This window comes from Panthera pardus, unplaced genomic scaffold (genome assembly GCF_024362965.1).
Source record: "Panthera pardus isolate Hobbes unplaced genomic scaffold, ASM2436296v1 HiC_scaffold_12, whole genome shotgun sequence".
NCBI lineage: Eukaryota > Metazoa > Chordata > Mammalia > Carnivora > Felidae > Panthera > Panthera pardus.
The window spans coordinates 99107789-99126150 of NW_026526677.1; the positions used below are offsets into that span (position 1 = coordinate 99107789).

The 18362-nt window shown below is 41.2% G+C and overlaps 2 protein-coding genes across 3 annotated transcripts in view; both read right to left on the minus strand.

The window, feature by feature from the left end:
• Positions 1-1273: 1273 nt before the first annotated feature.
• Positions 1274-7393, minus strand: ATP5MG (ATP synthase membrane subunit g). Its single transcript, XM_019469000.2, has 3 exons — positions 7262-7393; positions 2794-2954; positions 1274-1484 (listed from the first exon to the last, which is right to left on the minus strand). Exons 1-3 carry the CDS (start codon positions 7311-7313, stop codon positions 1386-1388), a joined length of 312 nt encoding a protein of 103 aa, XP_019324545.1. The 5' UTR covers positions 7314-7393; the 3' UTR covers positions 1274-1385.
• A 1884-nt stretch (positions 7394-9277) lies between these two features.
• The window catches only part of UBE4A (ubiquitination factor E4A), a 35402-nt gene continuing 26317 nt past the window's right edge, over positions 9278-18362 (minus strand). The window contains exons 17-20 of one of the 2 annotated variants that reach the window (XM_019468999.2): positions 15723-15903; positions 15135-15282; positions 13413-13570; positions 9278-12261 (exon numbers count right to left, since the gene is read on the minus strand). In XM_019468999.2, the coding sequence (XP_019324544.2) occupies positions 12132-12261; positions 13413-13570; positions 15135-15282; positions 15723-15903 (617 nt within the window). In that variant the 3' untranslated portion in view covers positions 9278-12131. Of the gene's footprint in view, positions 12262-13412; positions 13571-14482; positions 14922-15134; positions 15283-15722; positions 15904-18362 lie in introns of those variants that run through there. The other variant, XM_053900419.1, reaches the window with a different exon arrangement.

Sequence of the window (18362 nt, forward strand, 5' to 3'; positions counted from 1 at the left end):
ACATGTTTTGCAATGGTTGCAAGACCGTTCTAATGGCCTTAGAAACATACCAATAAGCCATTCAAAGATGGTATGATCCCCAGAGAAGCCAACAACTGGTTAAGTCTCTTTTATATCCTCAATAAAACAGCTCAAGAAGGGGCACCTGGGTGGCTCAGTTGGTTGGGTGTCCGACTTCAGCTCAGGTCACGATCTCACAGCTCCTGAGTTCGAGCCCCATGTCGGGCTCTGTGCTGACAGTTCAGAGCCTGGATCCTGCTTTGGATTCTGTGTCTCCCTCGCTTTCTGCCCTTCTCCCATTCACACTCTTGTCTCTCAAAAATGAATAAACGTTAAAAAAAATAAAAATAAAACAGCTCAAGAAGACAGGCAGATGGCAATCATTTCTATTTATTTCAGGATATAATGTATTATTTAGACCCATGGATGATACTAAATTATAACTATTTATTTATTTAAATGTTTGTTTATTTTTGAGAGAGAGTGAGTGGGGGAGGGGCAAAGGACAAGGGGGGGGGATACAGAACCTGAAGCAGGCTCCAGGCTCTGAGTTGTCAGCACAAAGCCTGACGCGGAGCTTGAACTAGGGAATGGTGAGATCATGACCTGGGCCGAAGTCGGATGCTTAACCAGCTTAGCCACCGAGGCGCCCCTAAATTGTAGCTATTTAAATACCCACAGGGTATCTTATTTTTGCAAAGATAGGGTCTAAAAATCATAAAACTGGAAAAAACAGAATAGATTAATAATATAATACACATCAAAATTAGATTAAAAATGTACATCCTGGCTCTCATTTGCTATGTCCTGCGGTTAAAGACGTTACAAAGATACTCAGAATATCACCAAGTACTCCAGCATTTATAAATACAGGTGTTATCAAAAAATTCTATCTCTGATTTTGGCAAAGAGAAACCATCCAAATTTTGTTCTTTGTATTACTAACACGATTTAACCATATCAGTTTGGCACGTGGTATTACTGTTTTTCCTACTGTAGCAAGTTCTAGTTTTCCCAAGTCTTTCCCTGGAAAGACTTTCCCTATTCTGGAAATAAATTTATCATCCATTTTAAACACTCAATTAGAATGTTAATCTGTTGTTCAAATTATCCTCATAAATGCATACACCAGGTTGGTATGTTCACATAGATCCTTTCCGATTTTAGGCTAAGCAAAAGACATGCACTTAGAGCTGCATTAAAGCAAAAGACAACTCCTCTTATTATCAAGAGAAACTGTGATCCTTCCATGTAGTGTCTGATAGAGAAAACATTGATTTTGATACATTATCTTATTTTATTCAAATACCAGTCTGATCACATATTGTCCAAAAACACTCAAATAACAAACCAAATACAGACAGACAGATGTTAAAGATTGGTCTTCAAACATCATAGCCAATGATGCCACGCTTGCCTATGATCTCGCCGACATAAAACCACATCCACACCTCAGTGGCCACCAAACCATTCAGCAGAGCTTCCTGAAAAAAGCAGCATAAATTTTAATGTACATTTTTTTCTTACATATTTAAAAGTATTCTTTTCCAGGAGTAAGCAACAGAATATAAGGATGCTACTCATTTAGAGGGCGATTTTAGCCCAAGTCAAGAATCACGGATGTTAAATTTGTTCAACTGCTGAGGACACTTGAACTTTCAATTATGTAAGGTAAATAGTCCAGAGCTTATAAATTCTTTCAAAGCGTTCTTTAAAGAGCTGAACTGACTTAACCCTTTCATTATTAGTTTATGAGACACTTTATGAGCCCTAAAACAACCCACATCCTGGAAAGAGCTGACACATTTAGACAGGGCATTCATATGAAAGGATAGGAAGGCAAGTCTCAGAACAGACAATTCTGTCTGGCCAAAGAGAATTTGTTGAGAGTTGAAGAGCTTGGTCTTCCCCTTTATTCATTTATTATTTGGTTTAACTCTTTCCAAATATTCAGTGAATATTCAGTTTCCCAGATCAATGTTGTACTGCCCTGAGAGCAAAACAAGCACATGACTGGTTCCTAAAAGCAATGCTGCATGCAAGCAACCATGGATCTTGAAGCTCTAGTTGAAAAAAGTACTTTTCCACAACACAACTGGGTCTGTTCCTTTAAGTACCTGGATGCGAATTTTCATTTTCCCCTTCAAAAGAGACCAGAAATATTGGAAGTCTCCTGAAAAATAACGATTTTCCAGGATGTAGATTCTAAAGGCAGCAGTAATTTAGTTATTTAGGTTTTTTTGTATCCTGTGTTTGGCTCAAGCAAGCAAACATAAAATCCAAGCTCCAATTCTTACAGTCTTTAGATTTTATCTGAATGCAATTCAATAACCCTTCATGTTACGGGATGTGCTTGCTAGGTTTTGGTATTTTTATCTTCCATATGAGTGTTAGCCTCCTGATTGTGATATAGTCCAAGAGATCTTTTGGCTAAACTGGGAATACTTCCAGGACTACAGATTGAAAAAAAGTATAGAATCAGCAAAGTAAACCATCCTATTTCAGCATACTAACCAAAACAGGAGAGGGAAAAAAGGTGCCCCGTAAAAATGCTCACTTCTTTGTTATACGACTAATAGGAAACGAAGACATAAAATAGCTTGAATTATTTCAACCCAGATGACAAAATTAGAAAGGTAAATATCTTTCGCAGCAGTCAAGAAACAGATTATCTCTCATTATTTAGGTTTCGGCCTCACTGGAAAATACATGTATTAACCAAAACAATCAGAATAATCCCAAGGGAAGACATTTTCTGTTATGCACATACATTTTCATTTAGCCTATAGTTACCTTAACTGTAAGCTGTTTGAAGCTACCAGTTTGAGCGCTCTTGACTATTTTTTTCAAGCTCTGAATAGCTGTAGGGATCTCAGCAGGGGTTGGAGGAACCAGCTCAACCTTGGCATAGTGCCAAAATGTGGCCAATCGAGGCTTCGAGTAAGTCACAGCAGCTGGAAAACAAAACAAAACAAAACAAAAAACCAGGATGAACTCACTAGAGACCGAAAGAAGCAGATGTGTGGGCTGGACACAAATATTTATTCATGCATCACATTCATTCACTGCTTGTACCAAATGTGCACCCGGTGTGAAAAGTCAAAGCTGCTCCCTGGTAACAAGAGGCTTTTAAAGATGCAGAACACCTGTGTCACAGGGACGCTCAATCAGGCAGGAAGCTAGAAACACATTCAATTATGCCACGACTTCGCTAGTGGCCAGCTAGTACTGTTACTTCATTTATGAACGGCAAACCTAGTTAACTGTAAAGTTACTAGAAGCTGGATCCAAAAGCAAGAAAACAGCAGCAACGTAACCATTATTTTCTTGGCAAAGAGAGTAGAAAATTTGAAGGGAACGGGGCAGGAGAGGAGGGAAGGAGCTACACAGAACAGCATCCTTAAGAATAAGATTAAAACTTGTCACAATGTTGGCCACAAATCCAGATGGAATTATACCAATTAGGGCCCATTTTTGGTATCCTCATCAATATGTGAATTAAATCTTTCTTTAACAAAAGCCCAGCTGCTACTCCTTCAAAACGCCACCAATGACAATAAAACCTACAGTATTGTTCAGAGTAGCCAAAACTCAAATCTATTACTATGCTGAAATTCCTCAAGGTATTTACGATTTCAGAGAAAAAAAAAATCCATTAATAACCAGGGTAGATGTGAAACTATGGTAGTCATTTCAGCGAGAAAGGCATTTTATAAAAAATGTCACAAGACAAATGCTAACAAAAACAGCACAAATGCATGAACATCCATAAAGTGCCCACTATTGACAGATCGATTATCCAAGGTTCTTGGTACTTTTCCTATTATTAGCTTCCTGTATTTGGGTATTTCACTACTCTTAGAATTACTATCTGTATCATCCTTTGTGCTTAGAGCCATGGGTAAATCTTCAAGCAGACACAAAGCTCTAACAGACAATTCTACAAAGAAGATGAGGCCATCAAAGAGTACAAAGTCTTGTGTGATTGTCTTTAAAACTATCCTCAACACACAGATATTTCATCTTTTAAAAAAATTTTTTATGCTTGAGAGAGAAAGGGTGTGAGTGAGCAAAGGGCAGAGAGAGAGGGAGAGAGAATCTCACGCAGACTCCGCACAGTTAGCATGGAGCCCAGAGCCCGGACCATGAGCTCATGAACCGTGCGATCCTGAGCCGAAGTCAGATGCTTAACCGACCGAGCCACCCAGGTGCCCCTCATTCTTTTTTTTTTTTTTTTTTAAATCAGTACTCTGTACACAAACACTGTACTTTAGTTGGTAAATTTGTTTTTCAGGGAGTACAGATTAAAAAGTTTGAAACTGCTTTACATATATATAAGGAATAAAACATAAATAAATGATGGGCTCAGTCAGGTAAGTGTCTGACTCTTGATTTCAGCTCTCACAGTTCGTTGGACTGAGCCCCACGTTGGGCTCCACACTGACAGCGTGGAGCCTGCTCGGGGTTCTCTCTCGCCCTCTATCTCAGTGCCTGGATCTTAGTTTCAAAATACCATTGTCCAACAAAAGAAACTAGGGCTCCTTGGATAAATGGCTGATTCTAAGACTGGGGCAGGGAAAATGTAACATGAGGATCTTGTAGTACAAGTCAATGGGACAGAGATGCTAACCCTGAAAGAGTTCTCAATGGCCAACCCTGAAAGAGTTCTGCAACAATTTGCACCAAATTAATAACATACTATTGGAGGCACTAAGTATGAAATAAACGTACAGGAGTCCACACAATAAATGACTGAATAAACAGGGAAGGAGAACAAACCCTTCTCATAAAATTCCACTTAATTATATGTAAATACTCCTTCCTACAGGAGATGGAATCCCTGCTGTTGGCTGCTGCTCCTAGCCCCTGCCATGGGGTAGACTTAGTTACTTGTTCTGGAGAACAGGTTATGGGAAGAGAAAAACAGTAACTTTACAGTGGAGAAATCTAGTAACACTACCTTCACCAAATGATGAAAGTTAATTTCACCAGTGATGGATGTTACATGGGTATCATGTACATCCCGATATGTGATTAGGGCACTTGTGGCATTCTTTCTCAAAACCCATAGCTCCAGACTAATCCTGAGAAGAATACCAGACAAATCTGGACTGGGGAATTTTATAGGATACCTAGATAGATATCTACATAGACACCGTAAAGACTGTCAAGGTCATGAAAAGTAAGAAAAACTATTAAAGTCTCACATGCCAGAGGAAACTACGGAAATAACAATACAACGTGGAACCTGTACTGGCTACTGGGACAGAAAGTGATTAATGGAAAAACTGGTACAATCCAAATAAAGTTTCAAGTTTAGCAAATAGGAAAAAAACCTTAGATTCTAAGACTTCTCTGGAGAAGTCTGATTATAAAATTACTTACTTTTATAAGCTTCTTTGTATCCTTATGGGAATTAACAGACATAGGTTTTTTGTTTGTTTGTTTTTTTAAAGTAAACTATGCCAAGCACGTGGCTTGAACTCATGGCCCTGAGACCAAGAGTCACATGCTTGACTGACTGAACCACCCAGGCGCCCTTACAGACAGTAATATTTTTTAAGATTTTATTTAATTTTTTAATTTTTTTTAGAGAGCGAGAGTGAGTAGGGGAGAGGGACAGAGAGAGAATCTCCAGCAGGCTCCACTCTCATCTTGGAACCTTGATCTCACGGCCCTGGGATCATGACCTGAGCTGAAACCAAAAGTCAGATGCTCAACAACCGAGCCACCCTGGCGCCCCTTAAGATTTTATTTTTAAGTTATCTCTACACCCAACGTGGGGCTTAAACCCACAACTCCCGAGATCAAGAGTGCATGCTCCACCAACTGAGCCGGCCATGACCCCCAATTTTTATTTAATACTTAACATTCACATTTAATACACTGAAGTATATTACAAAGCAAAATATACTTCCATTATCTAACCTCCAGGTCCCAGCTGAGTTCTCTTCTCTGAGTACTTTTGGAAGAATAACTGCTATCTTTCAATTACTCACACTAATAGAGGGAAGAGTTTAGTTCATAATAAAAAAAATTTCTCGTATTACTTTTATTTTTGGATTTTATTTCTAAAATTCGTTTGCAATCGTACCACCTGAAAGATGTGAAAGCCAAGGTGGGGGGGGGGGGGGAACAATCCACCTGAAACTTAAAAAATTTTGCCTCAAATCACCCACAAAGTCCAAAGGATGAAGCCACAATCCCCTCTCTTTTCATTTATGTAAAATTGTATGGAACTTTATCACCAACAGTCATCACAACAGTTACTGAGATGATCTTAGTAACACAGGAAACTCAAGTTCTTTGGGAAAATGTGTAAATTAGTAGACTGCGAGGGGCTGTGTAGGAGGAGAGAACCAAGCATTATCGCAAGGCCTTCAAGAACTCATTGTTTGGCTGCTGATGGGAGGAAAGGAAGAAGTTGCATAAAAAGGTACCAATCACAATAACAATGGTTCAAAAACATTACCTTTATTTAAAAAGTTTACCTCGCCTTGGAAATAAAATGAATGGCCTGCTACCCAGCAGACAACTGCAATTATTTCCTGACAGAAGACACTCCTACTCGGGACTGTCACTGTTCGGGATTGTTCTGAAATACAGCGGCCTACCAGCGAGACTTCAGATTTATCAAATTGGAAAAACTCTTCGAATGTTAAGCTAGATAGTAAAGACTACTGTTTACAGACCTCCCTTTCTATATTTGTTGGAGCGGGGGTACTTGCCCACAAAGTCCAATTCCACCTAACATTTCCATTAAGGAAACATTTCCCAATCCGGCCAGGACAGAAAGCAGTCAACGTCCCAAAGCACACGTATCCCTAAAGATTTATGTAAACTTCCAGATACTCCATGCGAGAACCGGACAACCCGATGCGGCCGAATTTACGGTGCTTTCCCTCGTCTCTGCCCTCCTTTTCCCTCGCTCTGCTGCCAGGGCCATCCCCTCCATATTCCCAACTCCTTGAGATCGAAGGGGGCGTAATGGCGGCAGTGCCGGGCAACTGCAGGCTTCCCGAACACCTCTTCCCTCCGACAGCGTCGTGGTTACAACTCAGGGATACTAGGCCGTGCCGAGAACCCAAGCTGCAGGACAGGCGAAAGGAAGGCTAGAGGAGTCGCAGACCGGCCCCTGCTTCCCACCCCCCAACCCCCAGCCCCGGCCGTCCCGCCCCGGTTCCTGCCGGCCCCTCGAGGTACCACCGCCCGCGTCTTCCTCTCAGGTCCTCCCGTCCTGGCAGCCCGCAGCCGCGCTCACCGTTTACCAGCGCCGGGGCCTTCTCCGCGAGGTTACGGACAAACTGGGCCATGGTTAGAGGATGGAGAGTCCGTCGCCCCGGACGGCCGCTGAATGTCACCCCCCGGAAGGACCCGCCGCAGGACCCCGTTCCGCTTCCCAGGTCAGGCCTCCTCTTGGCGCGCCGGTCCCAGGTATTCAGGTGTCCTGTTATCTTTCCGGAATCTAGCTGGCCAGATTATTTTCTTCAGTCGCAGGGGAGAAAGTGGATATGAAAAGGTGAGGTCAGAGAGCACGTGGAGAGTAGTGGGATTCCGCAGAGAAACAGGCATTTCTCGGGGCAGCCGCTCGCGGAGGCCCGGAAGGCCGGCGAGCGGAGGCCGGGCGCATGCGCCGTGAGCCTCCAGTGCTTAGCGCGGCGCGGATCTGTAGTTTTTTTGCGTGGGGTGTCGTAGGCGCTTTTCTGAGAGAACGTGGGAAGTTAGGGCTGGAAGGCATCTCTAAGGTGTTCCTAGGCCAGCACGATCGTCTTCTAAAGGCAGACAGGGTCCTAAGCCAAATATGGAAAGTTATGGGCAGAGCAAGCGCCACATCACATCACCTGTCATCTGACCCAGTCCTTTGCCTTTCATTAGCTCTTTTCTAACCCCGATCTCCCCCACATCTTGTATCGAGATCTGGGCTCGATACAAGCCCAGATCTTGTTCTGGGTTCACTGGTGAACCACAAGGAACTGCGCAGATGTGAACCAGAAAACATTGACTGAGGGCCTCCAGTATGCCAGGCACTTGGGAATTTAAAGAAAGCCTGTGTTAGGCAGTGACCCCATTTAAGTCTGAGATTGATAAATGGCCACATAGCTAGTGAGTGGCGGAGTTGGGATCGCAAGAGGTTTCAGTGTAAACAGGCAAGGGGCATCAGTATCCCATGAGTGGTGGTGATCTGGGAAGACTTCCAGAAAAGATTGAATTGGTGTGTAACGGAAGCTCTCTACTACACGGTTGAAATTTTATAGTTTAATATGACCGGAAGCAAAGATTATCATGTAGGGAAGTGGCATTTGATGAGAAAAACATAATGGTATGTACCCTGGAGAAACCTGAGCAGATCTGATTGATGGAACAGAGGTGGAAAGAAAAATTAGGGGTGATATCAAGGAGCCAAGAGCATCATTTCAGTGCCAAAATCAGGTGCCAAATGTTCCAGAGAAATCAAATTAAGGATGAGAAAGTTAATTTACCAATATGGAAATATTAGAGCAGTTTCAGAAAATGAGGATAGAAACCAGAGTGAGTGAATATGGCTATAAAGGAAGAGGAGTCAGAAAGCTAAATAAGGATGTGGAACATAAATAAGGTAGAGAGAAGATGGAGAACTGATACCCGAAGAGACCAGAAATTGGTGGGATTGGCCTTGGAAGCATGGGGTCTTTTCCATGGATGGGATGATGGGAGGGAAATTTGAAAGTGGAAATTCTGAAGTCTTTATCTTCCCAGTAAAGCGAAAAGGCAAGATCTTCAGTGAGGGCTACGTGAGAGGTCGGAGAAACTGGAGGAAAAAGGTTCAAGTTTGAATTTCTGGACACACAGAAGGGTTGCTGGGCACTGTTGGCAACCACAGATTTGTGTTCACACTGCTCTAAAGACTGTCATTTTCCTACAACAGTGGTCTGGAGCTTGGATACTGGAACAGAGGGGAATGACTGGGTTAATCCAGGTTGAGGTCTTACATGGCAGAGGTATAGAAACAAAGGGCAAGACAGGGGACATGGTAGTGAGTGATTAAAATGAAAGACCTGGGGTTTAGGCCTGATAAAGAAAAGTGAAGCCAGAAGTGAACTGATTAGGAAAAAACATGCCCCAAGACTCATCTGGGTAACTCCAGGACCAGAAGCCTGGTAAGGCAGGTCAGCCAGGTGACACACATTTGATAGCACCTTGAACAGAAGTGAAGGTCAGAGTCCTCTAAAATTTCAAGGGGATTTCTGAAACTGCCACTAGCTTTTCATGCCGTAATGAAGGAAGTGATAACAAAGGCTGTAAGTCAGGTGTTCATTTATTAAATACAAGCTTTGAACAAACACCCCCAGGCAAGTTTGACAAGAAGTAACCTTCCTGGAATGTTTCAAAATACAGTTATGTTGATCAAATTTTATTTCAATCAACCTTTTTGTTGTTTTGTTTTATTTTTTTTGTTTATTTGTTTCTAGGTTTTCCTGTGTTGCAGTTAGAGCATGTGCATTATTTCCTCGTATGACATCAACAGTGCAGCGTCAGCCTCTCTGGCTTGTAAAGGCACCCAGTAGACTTCTGCTCTGGGCAATGGCTGCTTAGCAACCAGCATCAAATAAAGTAATGAAGCTTTTGTAGACTGTGATACCAAATAGGAACTGGCACCTTCACCTGCACCGGTAAAAAACTTTTAAAGTCTCTTTGTTTTTACATATCCATTAAAAACTATATATATTAAAAAAAAAAAAAACAACCACCAAATAAACCAAGATTGCTTGATAAAACCTACTTAAATAATTTTCCAAGTTTAGTTATTACCCTCTTGGTAAGCAATACTAGAGCTGATAAAGAGTCTTCATTTTCCTATCATACTCCAGCAAAGCCAGCACTTAAAACTAGAGATATCAGAAAGTCTGCTCGAATAGACTTAGAGCTGCTTCTGAGTTTCAGACAACAAAACATCTCTTCAAGCTTCTGAGCGCGTATATACACCACGGTGTATCAAGATGATAATTTTTTAGTCTCGTTTTTGGGATGTTCTTAAATTAAGGAAAGAAAAAGAAAAAAAGGCACAGAGGACACTTGGTTTCCTAACCGACAGTGGCCTTAAGCTAAACACTTGCTTCTGTGATGAGTTTAAAGATACTCAGCAGCATTAATGGTGCCACAGCCATTCATAAAGAGTTTCAGGAAATAACTTAAAAAAAAAAAAAAAAAGGCTTGCCAGAAAAGGCTTACAATCTGAAGACCACGGAAGTAGAGTACAGACACAGATACAAGAGGCAGCATAGAGGTTGTTAACTAGAAAGCTGCTGGCAACAGCTGCCTTCTGAGGTTTTGTACCCATTTTTCCTCCCATTTTGTCCTAAAACTGGTCTTTTCTGCGCTTAAAAAAACAAAACAAAACAAAACATCCTATTACATTGGGTATGGAAAATAAATGCAAGTAGGTAGAAGCTTATTTTTTTATACACAGTTCATTCGCAGAGCAGGAGGCTAATAAATATGAAATGAAGCTCATCTTAAGAAAATAAACAAATCCTGTTAACCCAAGCCTGAAGGCCCAGGTTGCAGGCTAAGTTAGTATCTTACATTCTGGCATTTCCAAGAGTCCTAGACTCCTTTTTTTTCATTAGAAGCAACAGCAACAGGCAGCTTTACCTAGTGTGGGATTCCCGCTGATAACGAGGTTTTCCAAGTGACCCCATCACAAGCACATCGAGGACTGCTTAGAGCAACTTGTGCTGGAATATCGTACAACTACCATCTTCTCTGAAAGAGGCCACGGTTAAAAATGAAGCAGTGACCCCTGTTTCTAGATCGTATCACTCTGTCACTTATGATATAATCAGGCTTACGGGGATAGCGCTATAGTCCATGGGGGAATGTGCCCCACGTAGCATGGTAAGCTGCACCTTTGAGTAGGGAGCGCGAGCTCAACTTGGACAAGCGGGGCCCATCCGCCTGCTAACTACACAGGGCTAAGTGGCTATTTAAATTGGCTGTGGACAAGGTTGTGCTCAAATTCCTACTTTGCTAATTGATGATCTAAGGCTGAGTTAGAAGCAGATCTTGGAAACCGGGTCACAGGCCCAAACAAACGTTAACTATATACATGTTACAGTCTCAGAATTTTGTCTAGAATAAGTGTGTCGGTAAACATGGCCACACGCTGCATACATCTTACCATGGAAGAGACAATATAGAGTGGTACTCAGTTTACACTAGACCAATATAAAAATGTACATGGTGTATATATATACTGAGATATGCTGTTGATGAGTGTCTTAAAATGACATTTTTCATGGTTACCGTATTTGTTCCCTAACTTTTCCACTCAAGCCTAGTCCTTATAGCAACAGTTTTCTTCCTTTTTTCTTTCCCCTCAGAATTTTCTGAATAAAGTGTCAACAATTCACGTCTGTCCTACCAATCCTCCTGAAAATATTATGGGGTATATATAAGTTTTTGGGTAGTGATAACCCCAGGGGCGATTTCATGGGACCTTTTGAGTTACAAGAGAACACAAAATTAAGAACTACCAACAGAAATTGCATCAGATTCCTTTTTGAAAATCTCATCTATTATGTTCAAAAGTCTATTTAAACATCAAGGTATCTGCTTTTATGTGAAAGGTTATTCTGTAACATGGCGGGGCCGTAACAAGAAAAGGGCTGACATCCGGGTCATGAAGACTAGTAAATAGCTTGACGACACTGGACTTTCTGGTGGTGTCAGCTGTCACTGAAATATGTGACCCCATATACTTAAAAGCCGTGTTCACCAAAGGTGTTCGAGCAGTTCTTGGAAGAACAACAGTAAGATGGCAGGAAGTTTTAGTAGCTGAAGTTAATATAACTTAAGGTAGGAAAAGGAAGAAAAAAGAGTAGGAAGAGAGAACAAAGGGTACAATTAGCAATCGTTTCTAAACTTGGTGCTGCTATAATAAACATAATTTCCTGCAAGCCAGAAGAGCATTGTAAAGTTCTTAGGAATAAATCTAAAGTATCATAATTTGAGCAAGAGCAGTTCTCTAATCTAGTTAAAAAAAAAAAAAAGAAAGAAAGAAAAGGAACAGAACCAAAAAAAGAGAGAAACCACAAACAATTGTTTATCTACACTCTGGGATTGGGTTTTTGGTTCGTTTAGTTCACAGTAATTTATTCAAGTTGCTCCTTTTGTTGTTGTTTCCTCTCTGCGAGCCACCGTTGTATTTTTTCTTTTAGTTCTGTGTTTGGCCGGATCTGGTCCATGGTGAGGGGACTACGGTTAAAGGGATCGGTTTGGTCACTGGGACAAAGAGAGAAAGGGAAAGGGGTTATTTCCGCAAGTTCTGACACCCGGAGCCCAAGCCAGACCAGCCGGTGCATCTCCCTGTGGGACTGAAGCTAGACCGCACTGTGACAGAGTCGAGTGCCGACCTGAGGCCAGAAAGAATGAGATGAGAAAGAGTGGTTTTTGGGTGTTCTGCAGACTCTTTAGCTACGTGGTCTCTCTGCTTCTTAACAAACTTTATTTCGACATTGCTGTTCAGACGATCCTTGATTGGATTTCCCTGAGGCAGAGAGCCTGTGCACTCATGTCAGCGTCGTAAAGAGCTGTTTGTAGTTTTAGTGACAGACTCTCGAGACAGTCTAAGATCTTAAGGGATAAAGCCCTGTACATTGATACCTGAGTTAGTTGGCTGATTGCTACACGAGTCAATGCAGATTATGGTTTCCTGACAGGTAAGAGGTTCTAGTATACTTTAAGGGCTGCTAAGTTTTCTGTCTGTATCCTGAGGCCACAATAAAATATAAGTTTCCACTGACGCTTTGGAAAAGACGTACCACCTGGTACAGCATTATGCATATAGTAAATGCTTAACACCAAACACCATGAAGTCGAAAATCCCTTTTTGCGATGTTTAAGCAACAGTATTTCCTTACGTTTGGGTCAACTTCTAGAACTTAATTTCTAAGTAGGAAGAGTCTCTCAGTACCCATTTCTATCTAATGTAGCACGTACGGCCTGCAGGCTTGGTGAACCTCGTGGCCACCATGGCTGAGTACCGTAGCAGCAGCAGCAGATGGGTTAACCCATGTGACGGCTACAGTGTAAAAACCAAGTTAAACAAAACAAACTGGTCGTTTATATTTTTACAACTGAAGTAAAATTAAAACAAGTTTCAGTCAACTCCTACTTCAGGTTGACCTAATTCATAACATACACCGCCAGAGAGGACTTCCTTAAGGAAATTTCTCAACGGAGTGTCTTGTGGTGGAGGTTTCAATCCTTACCAGTCAAGCGATACACCTCTACCGAAATGCCTCCCCAGCTCGCCAATAAATCAAGAACGTGGGACACCTACTGGGCGCACAGCTCTCTTAGGAAACTGCGAAAAGAGGAGAGCAAACAAACGTGCCTCTGTGGCCTGGGGCTGCTCTTTGGGGCCGGCATACCTGAGCAGATGTCTGGCAATGGTGGATCTATCCACAGTGACTCTGGAGGATGGCAGCACCACAGGGTCGGACATGAGCGTGCTCATGATGGGATCCAGGAACTCATCGCAGGCGTCTGCGTACGTCTCCTCTTCCTGTTGCTGGAGGTCTGCTAGAGACTAAGCACAAAACCTGGTAGTTAAGGTGACTTCACAGAGTCGCCGAATTCAAAACGCTGACTATACCTTAATCTTCAAGGGTTACTTTTGGGTGTTCTTTACAGAGACAATGACAATCCTCAGCCTTCTTTTCTACACAAGCCAAGACAGGTATTATAAAAGCGAATTTAACATTCAACCCTAACTCTGAAACTTCAGTTTGCCTCAGCTGCTGGCGGTCATGACTAGAGACGGGTTTAAGTGTTAACAGAAAAAGAAACACATCGCATGGGAGATCCTTCTGGCAACAGTCCTACTGTAAATGTCATAATTGAAAAGGGGATGGTGGGAGGAATTATTTACACAGTCGCTCCATCACTCATGCAGTCTATGTATGAAAGGCAGCTTCTGGTTTTAGTTACAAACAGGTATAGGAGGAGTTTAAAGCAGCTTCAACATTTTGATCTCTTCATGACTCTAGTTCCTCAAGAAGCCACCTGGGTAAGCTCTAGGCAAGATGGAACCCAACTCAAAAAGTAGTTCAAGGAAGGGAACACTGATGTCAGTAAGGAAGATTTGCTTTTTTTTTTTAAACAGTTTATTTATTTAAAAAAAAATTTTAATGTTTGTTTATTTTTGAGAGAGAGACAGAGAGAGACAGAGAGAGACAGAGAGAATGTGTAAGCGGTGGAGGGGCAAAGAAAGAGGGAGACACGGAATCCAAAGCAGGCTCTAGACTCCGAGCTGTCAGCATAGAGCCCGAAGCAGGCTCTAGACTCCAAGCTGTCAGCATAGAGCCCGATGTGGGCTCAAACTCATGAACCGTGAGATCATAACCTGAGTTGAAATCAAGAGTCGGGGGGTTAACTGACTGAGCCACCCAGACACCACTCTTTTTTTTTGTTTTTTTAATAAGGAAGGTTTTCTATTAGAGTCGGTGCCATGATTTTTCCCTTCTTTGTAATGCTAATGAAGGTCGATCAAACTTCAACCAGAGGGATTAGCTGAATATAAGACGGTATTTTTATCTATCAAATGTATGACTCTTCCCATATAAGCCAACTACTAAGTACAAATATAATGAACAGAGAAAATCCATAAAAATCAAATGACTAAAAACAACTGATCTTGAATTCTATTCGAAAAAGTTCTGGGTTAATGGCATAGATTTTCAAACCTATTGGTAACACTGTGCAGAAAAGTTTTCATGAAAACAGCCTATAAAAATCTGTACATTCTTCTCTTCCAGTAGAAGTTTCTTAAATCGATTTTCTGTTCTTCCCTCTCGTGTTGAAAAGAGAATTAATATGGTAGTGATGATATGATATGGTGATGTGTGGAAGTGCTGAATCACTATACTGTACCCCTGAAACTAACACAACATTGTATGTTAACTAACTGGATTTAAAATACAAACTTAAAATAAAAAAAACGTAGTTCTACTTATTCACTGCCTGGCAAGAATCATGTTTGTTTTCTCAAGACAATATCCTTTTTACCCTTTGAAACAGGGTAACCAGAAGAACAGCTGAGTCAACAAAGCGGTTTCTACTGAATACATTAATAAACAAATTCTCCTCCTCACCTTGATTCTCTCTGCTAAGTTGCTGAAAGCCACAATCATATTCCCGGGCTTATTTATTTTCTTCAGGACTCGGACTGTCTGTGCAAAGAGAGTTGGGGAATAGGAACGTCCATCCTTGGGCACGGTGGCACAGAAGTTCTCCTCATCCCTGGAAGGTCAGCATCAGAAAAAAACTGAACATCAGAGGGTAGGTCAACGAAGGAGATAACATCTGGGTCGAGGAACAAGGCTCCCCACCACTTACACGCCATGAATGTTCTTTTGATTATAGAAAAGATTTCTTCTAGTTTTTAGCAAGGAAGTCTATCAAGTATCCTGCAACCTTAAAAGAATACTGCTTTTCCAAACATTGGTTAAAACTAGTAAAGTTTATCTTTGCACAGATAAAGGCAGAATGTTGAAAAATCTGAACAATGTCCCATAGGTCATACGACACTTCATTATTAAAACGACATAAAATTCCTTCATCTAACCAACTAGAAATGAACCATTTTTCTATTCGCACATAATCACCAGTCATTCCATTATCCAAATCCCAAATTAAAACATTAGCATTCCCTCTGGCTTGCCCAATTAAATCTCAGGTACCCAAGATTTAAGTAGATCGTGCAGATATCTGATACGAGCTGCTGGGGTTTGAAGTCAAATTCACTGAAGTCCTTGACTTTCAAGGCCCCCATCTTGGGGCCAACCAGGTGCTGCAGGAAGTAGTTCAACATGGAGATGATGCGCTCAGCCAGGAAAGGATGCACAAAGAGTGATTTGATCTCTAGAAAAAAAGGCAAAGTCTATGAAAACTCAACCCATAAACCATCTTTTATTATGTCTTAGAGTTTCACTTGGAGACCTCTGGGAAATAGTTTTTAAATTATACAAGTAATACATTTTCATTGCAGTTGTGTCAGAGAACTGCGGTGAGCAAAAACAAAATATAAACCTAGCACCCAGAAATAAACACTGTGAACATTTTGCTAATACTTCCTTTTAGCTTTTGTCCATATTTACATACACATTTTTAAAACAAGATGATTATCGTGGTGTACATATTCTGTAACTTACTTTTTCAGTTAACTATATCATAACTATCTTACCATTTTAGTAAATGTGTGTTCCTGTGTTGTCCAACATGGTAGCCACTGGCCCCATGAGGCTATTTAATTTAAAATTCAGTCTCTCAGTCACACTAACCACACTGCAAGTGTTCAACAGCCACACATGGCTAGTATCTACAGCATTAGTCCAGATTTACAGAGCATTTCCATCAGACAGACTTCTGCAGAATAGCAATGATTTGCACTTCTTTAAAAAAAGTATTTATTTTTTGAGAGACGGAGAGTGAGAGGGCAAGCACGTGCACAAGCCAGGGAGGGTCAGAGAGAGAGGGAGGGAGAGAGATCGCAAGCAGGCTCCGCGCTGTCGGCACAGACAGAGCCCGACGCGGGGCTCGAACTCATGAACTGTGAGATGGTGACCTGAGCCAAAACCAAAAGTCAGATGCTCCACCAACCAGGCCACCAGGCACCCCTGCACTCTTTTTAACGACCACATAGTTTTGCAGTGTGCGATTTCACCTTAAGTTATTCATCTTTATTGCTAGCCATTCTACTATAAGCATTTCACTTATTTGTATTTATTGAAAAAAAGATTTTATTCTAAGTCATCTCCACACCCAGCATGGGGCTCCACCTCACGGCCCTGACACCAAGTTGCAGCGCTCCGTCGACGGAACCAGCCGGGCGCCCCAGCATTTCACTTATTGATGAATTTCACTGTGTACATATTTTGTAGACTTACTACTTCCTTACAATGAATTTTTAAGGAATTGCTAGGGCAAAAGACATAAACTCCACAGAAATGTAAAACAAAACATTAACACTTGTCAGGTTTTAAGAAGCCAAACAGCACGATATGGCTTGCTTAGTACTACCGGTTCTGGATCTTATAATTTTAGTCACTGTCAATATTGACACCACTACTGATGAGAGTTTAACTCTTATTTCCTGTCTCTCTTTCATAAATACAAATCCTCCCAGTATATAGTCATTAAGATTATATAAATATCATTCACGGTAGAGTGACAGAGTGTCCTAATGATTACGTATATAAAGTAATACATATACAGTTTTTAATAAACTTTTAACAAATTGGCTTGCTTATTTTTAGAGTACCAATCACTCAATCTTCCTAAACTCTCCCCAAGAAATGTAAAGCTCTCGATAGGATCATTTCTAGCCCTTCTTTTTCGAACTGCTCCTTCTGGAAGCTCCCATCTGGACTCCTGGCTCTACAGGCCTGCTGTGTGGTGGTCACACAAGCTCCTTTTACCATCATCCTGGGCACTTCTCGTGTCTCTCTTAGGGGATTCCACCTTCCTCCTTCTGGGTTTACTCTCTCACTTTAATGGAGAAGATCTTTTTGTAGCTTCTCAAGAAAGGGTATTCTGGAAGTAAATCTGACACCTTCATGTCTAAAAATGTCCTCAGGTTCACCCTCAAACAGAAGTGATAATTTGGCTGGCTACAGAGTTCTAGGCTGCAAAACTATTTTCCATGAGGAGTGTGTGCCAGCTTCCATTGTCACTGCTATGAAAATCAAAGACATTTCATACTTCAACCATTGACATGACCGGACTTTTCTCTGGGACCCTTTAGGATCTTCTCTTTACCTTGATTTCCTGTCACAATAACACCTTAGTGTGAAAATTTAAAAATTCCTTGTGTTGGGCACATGATGGCTCTTTCAGTGTAGAAGCTTTTAGTCTTTGAGAAATTTTGGTATTATTCTTTGATAATTTCCTCCACTCCATTTTTCTCTTTTAAGACTTTCTACATTGATCCTTTATTTTCTTATCCTTTCCATTCTAAGTCTTTCTGTTCTGCTTTCATGGAAGAGCCCCTTAAATCGATCTTTTAACCATTCTACTGACAGGTAAAAATTACTTGTCACATTTTTAATGTCCAAGAGCTCTTTCTTGTTCTTTAAATAATTCTTTGTTCTTGTTTTATGGATGTTGTATCTTCTCTTATCCCTCTGAGATTATAAAGATTTTTTCTATTTTTTAAAATTTATTAAAAAAATTTTTTTTAACATTTATTTATTTTTGAGAGACAGAGAGAGACAGAGCATGAGTGGGGGAGGGGCTGAGGGAGAGAAGGACACAGAATCCGAAGCAGGCTCCAGGCTCTGAGTTGTCAGCACAGAGCCTGACAAGGGGCTCGAACTCACAGA

Coding starts and splice junctions, on each gene's coding strand:
- ATP5MG (XM_019469000.2), bottom strand. CDS start 7,313: ATGGCCCAGTTTGTCCGTAACCTCGCGGAGAAGGCCCCGGCGCTGGTA. Junction 2,955..7,261: donor GGCCCCGGCGCTGGTAAACG/GTGAGCGCGGCT, acceptor TTTGTTTTCCAG/CTGCTGTGACTTACTCGAAG. Junction 1,485..2,793: donor TCAAACAGCTTACAGTTAAG/GTAACTATAGGC, acceptor TGCTTTTTTCAG/GAAGCTCTGCTGAATGGTTT.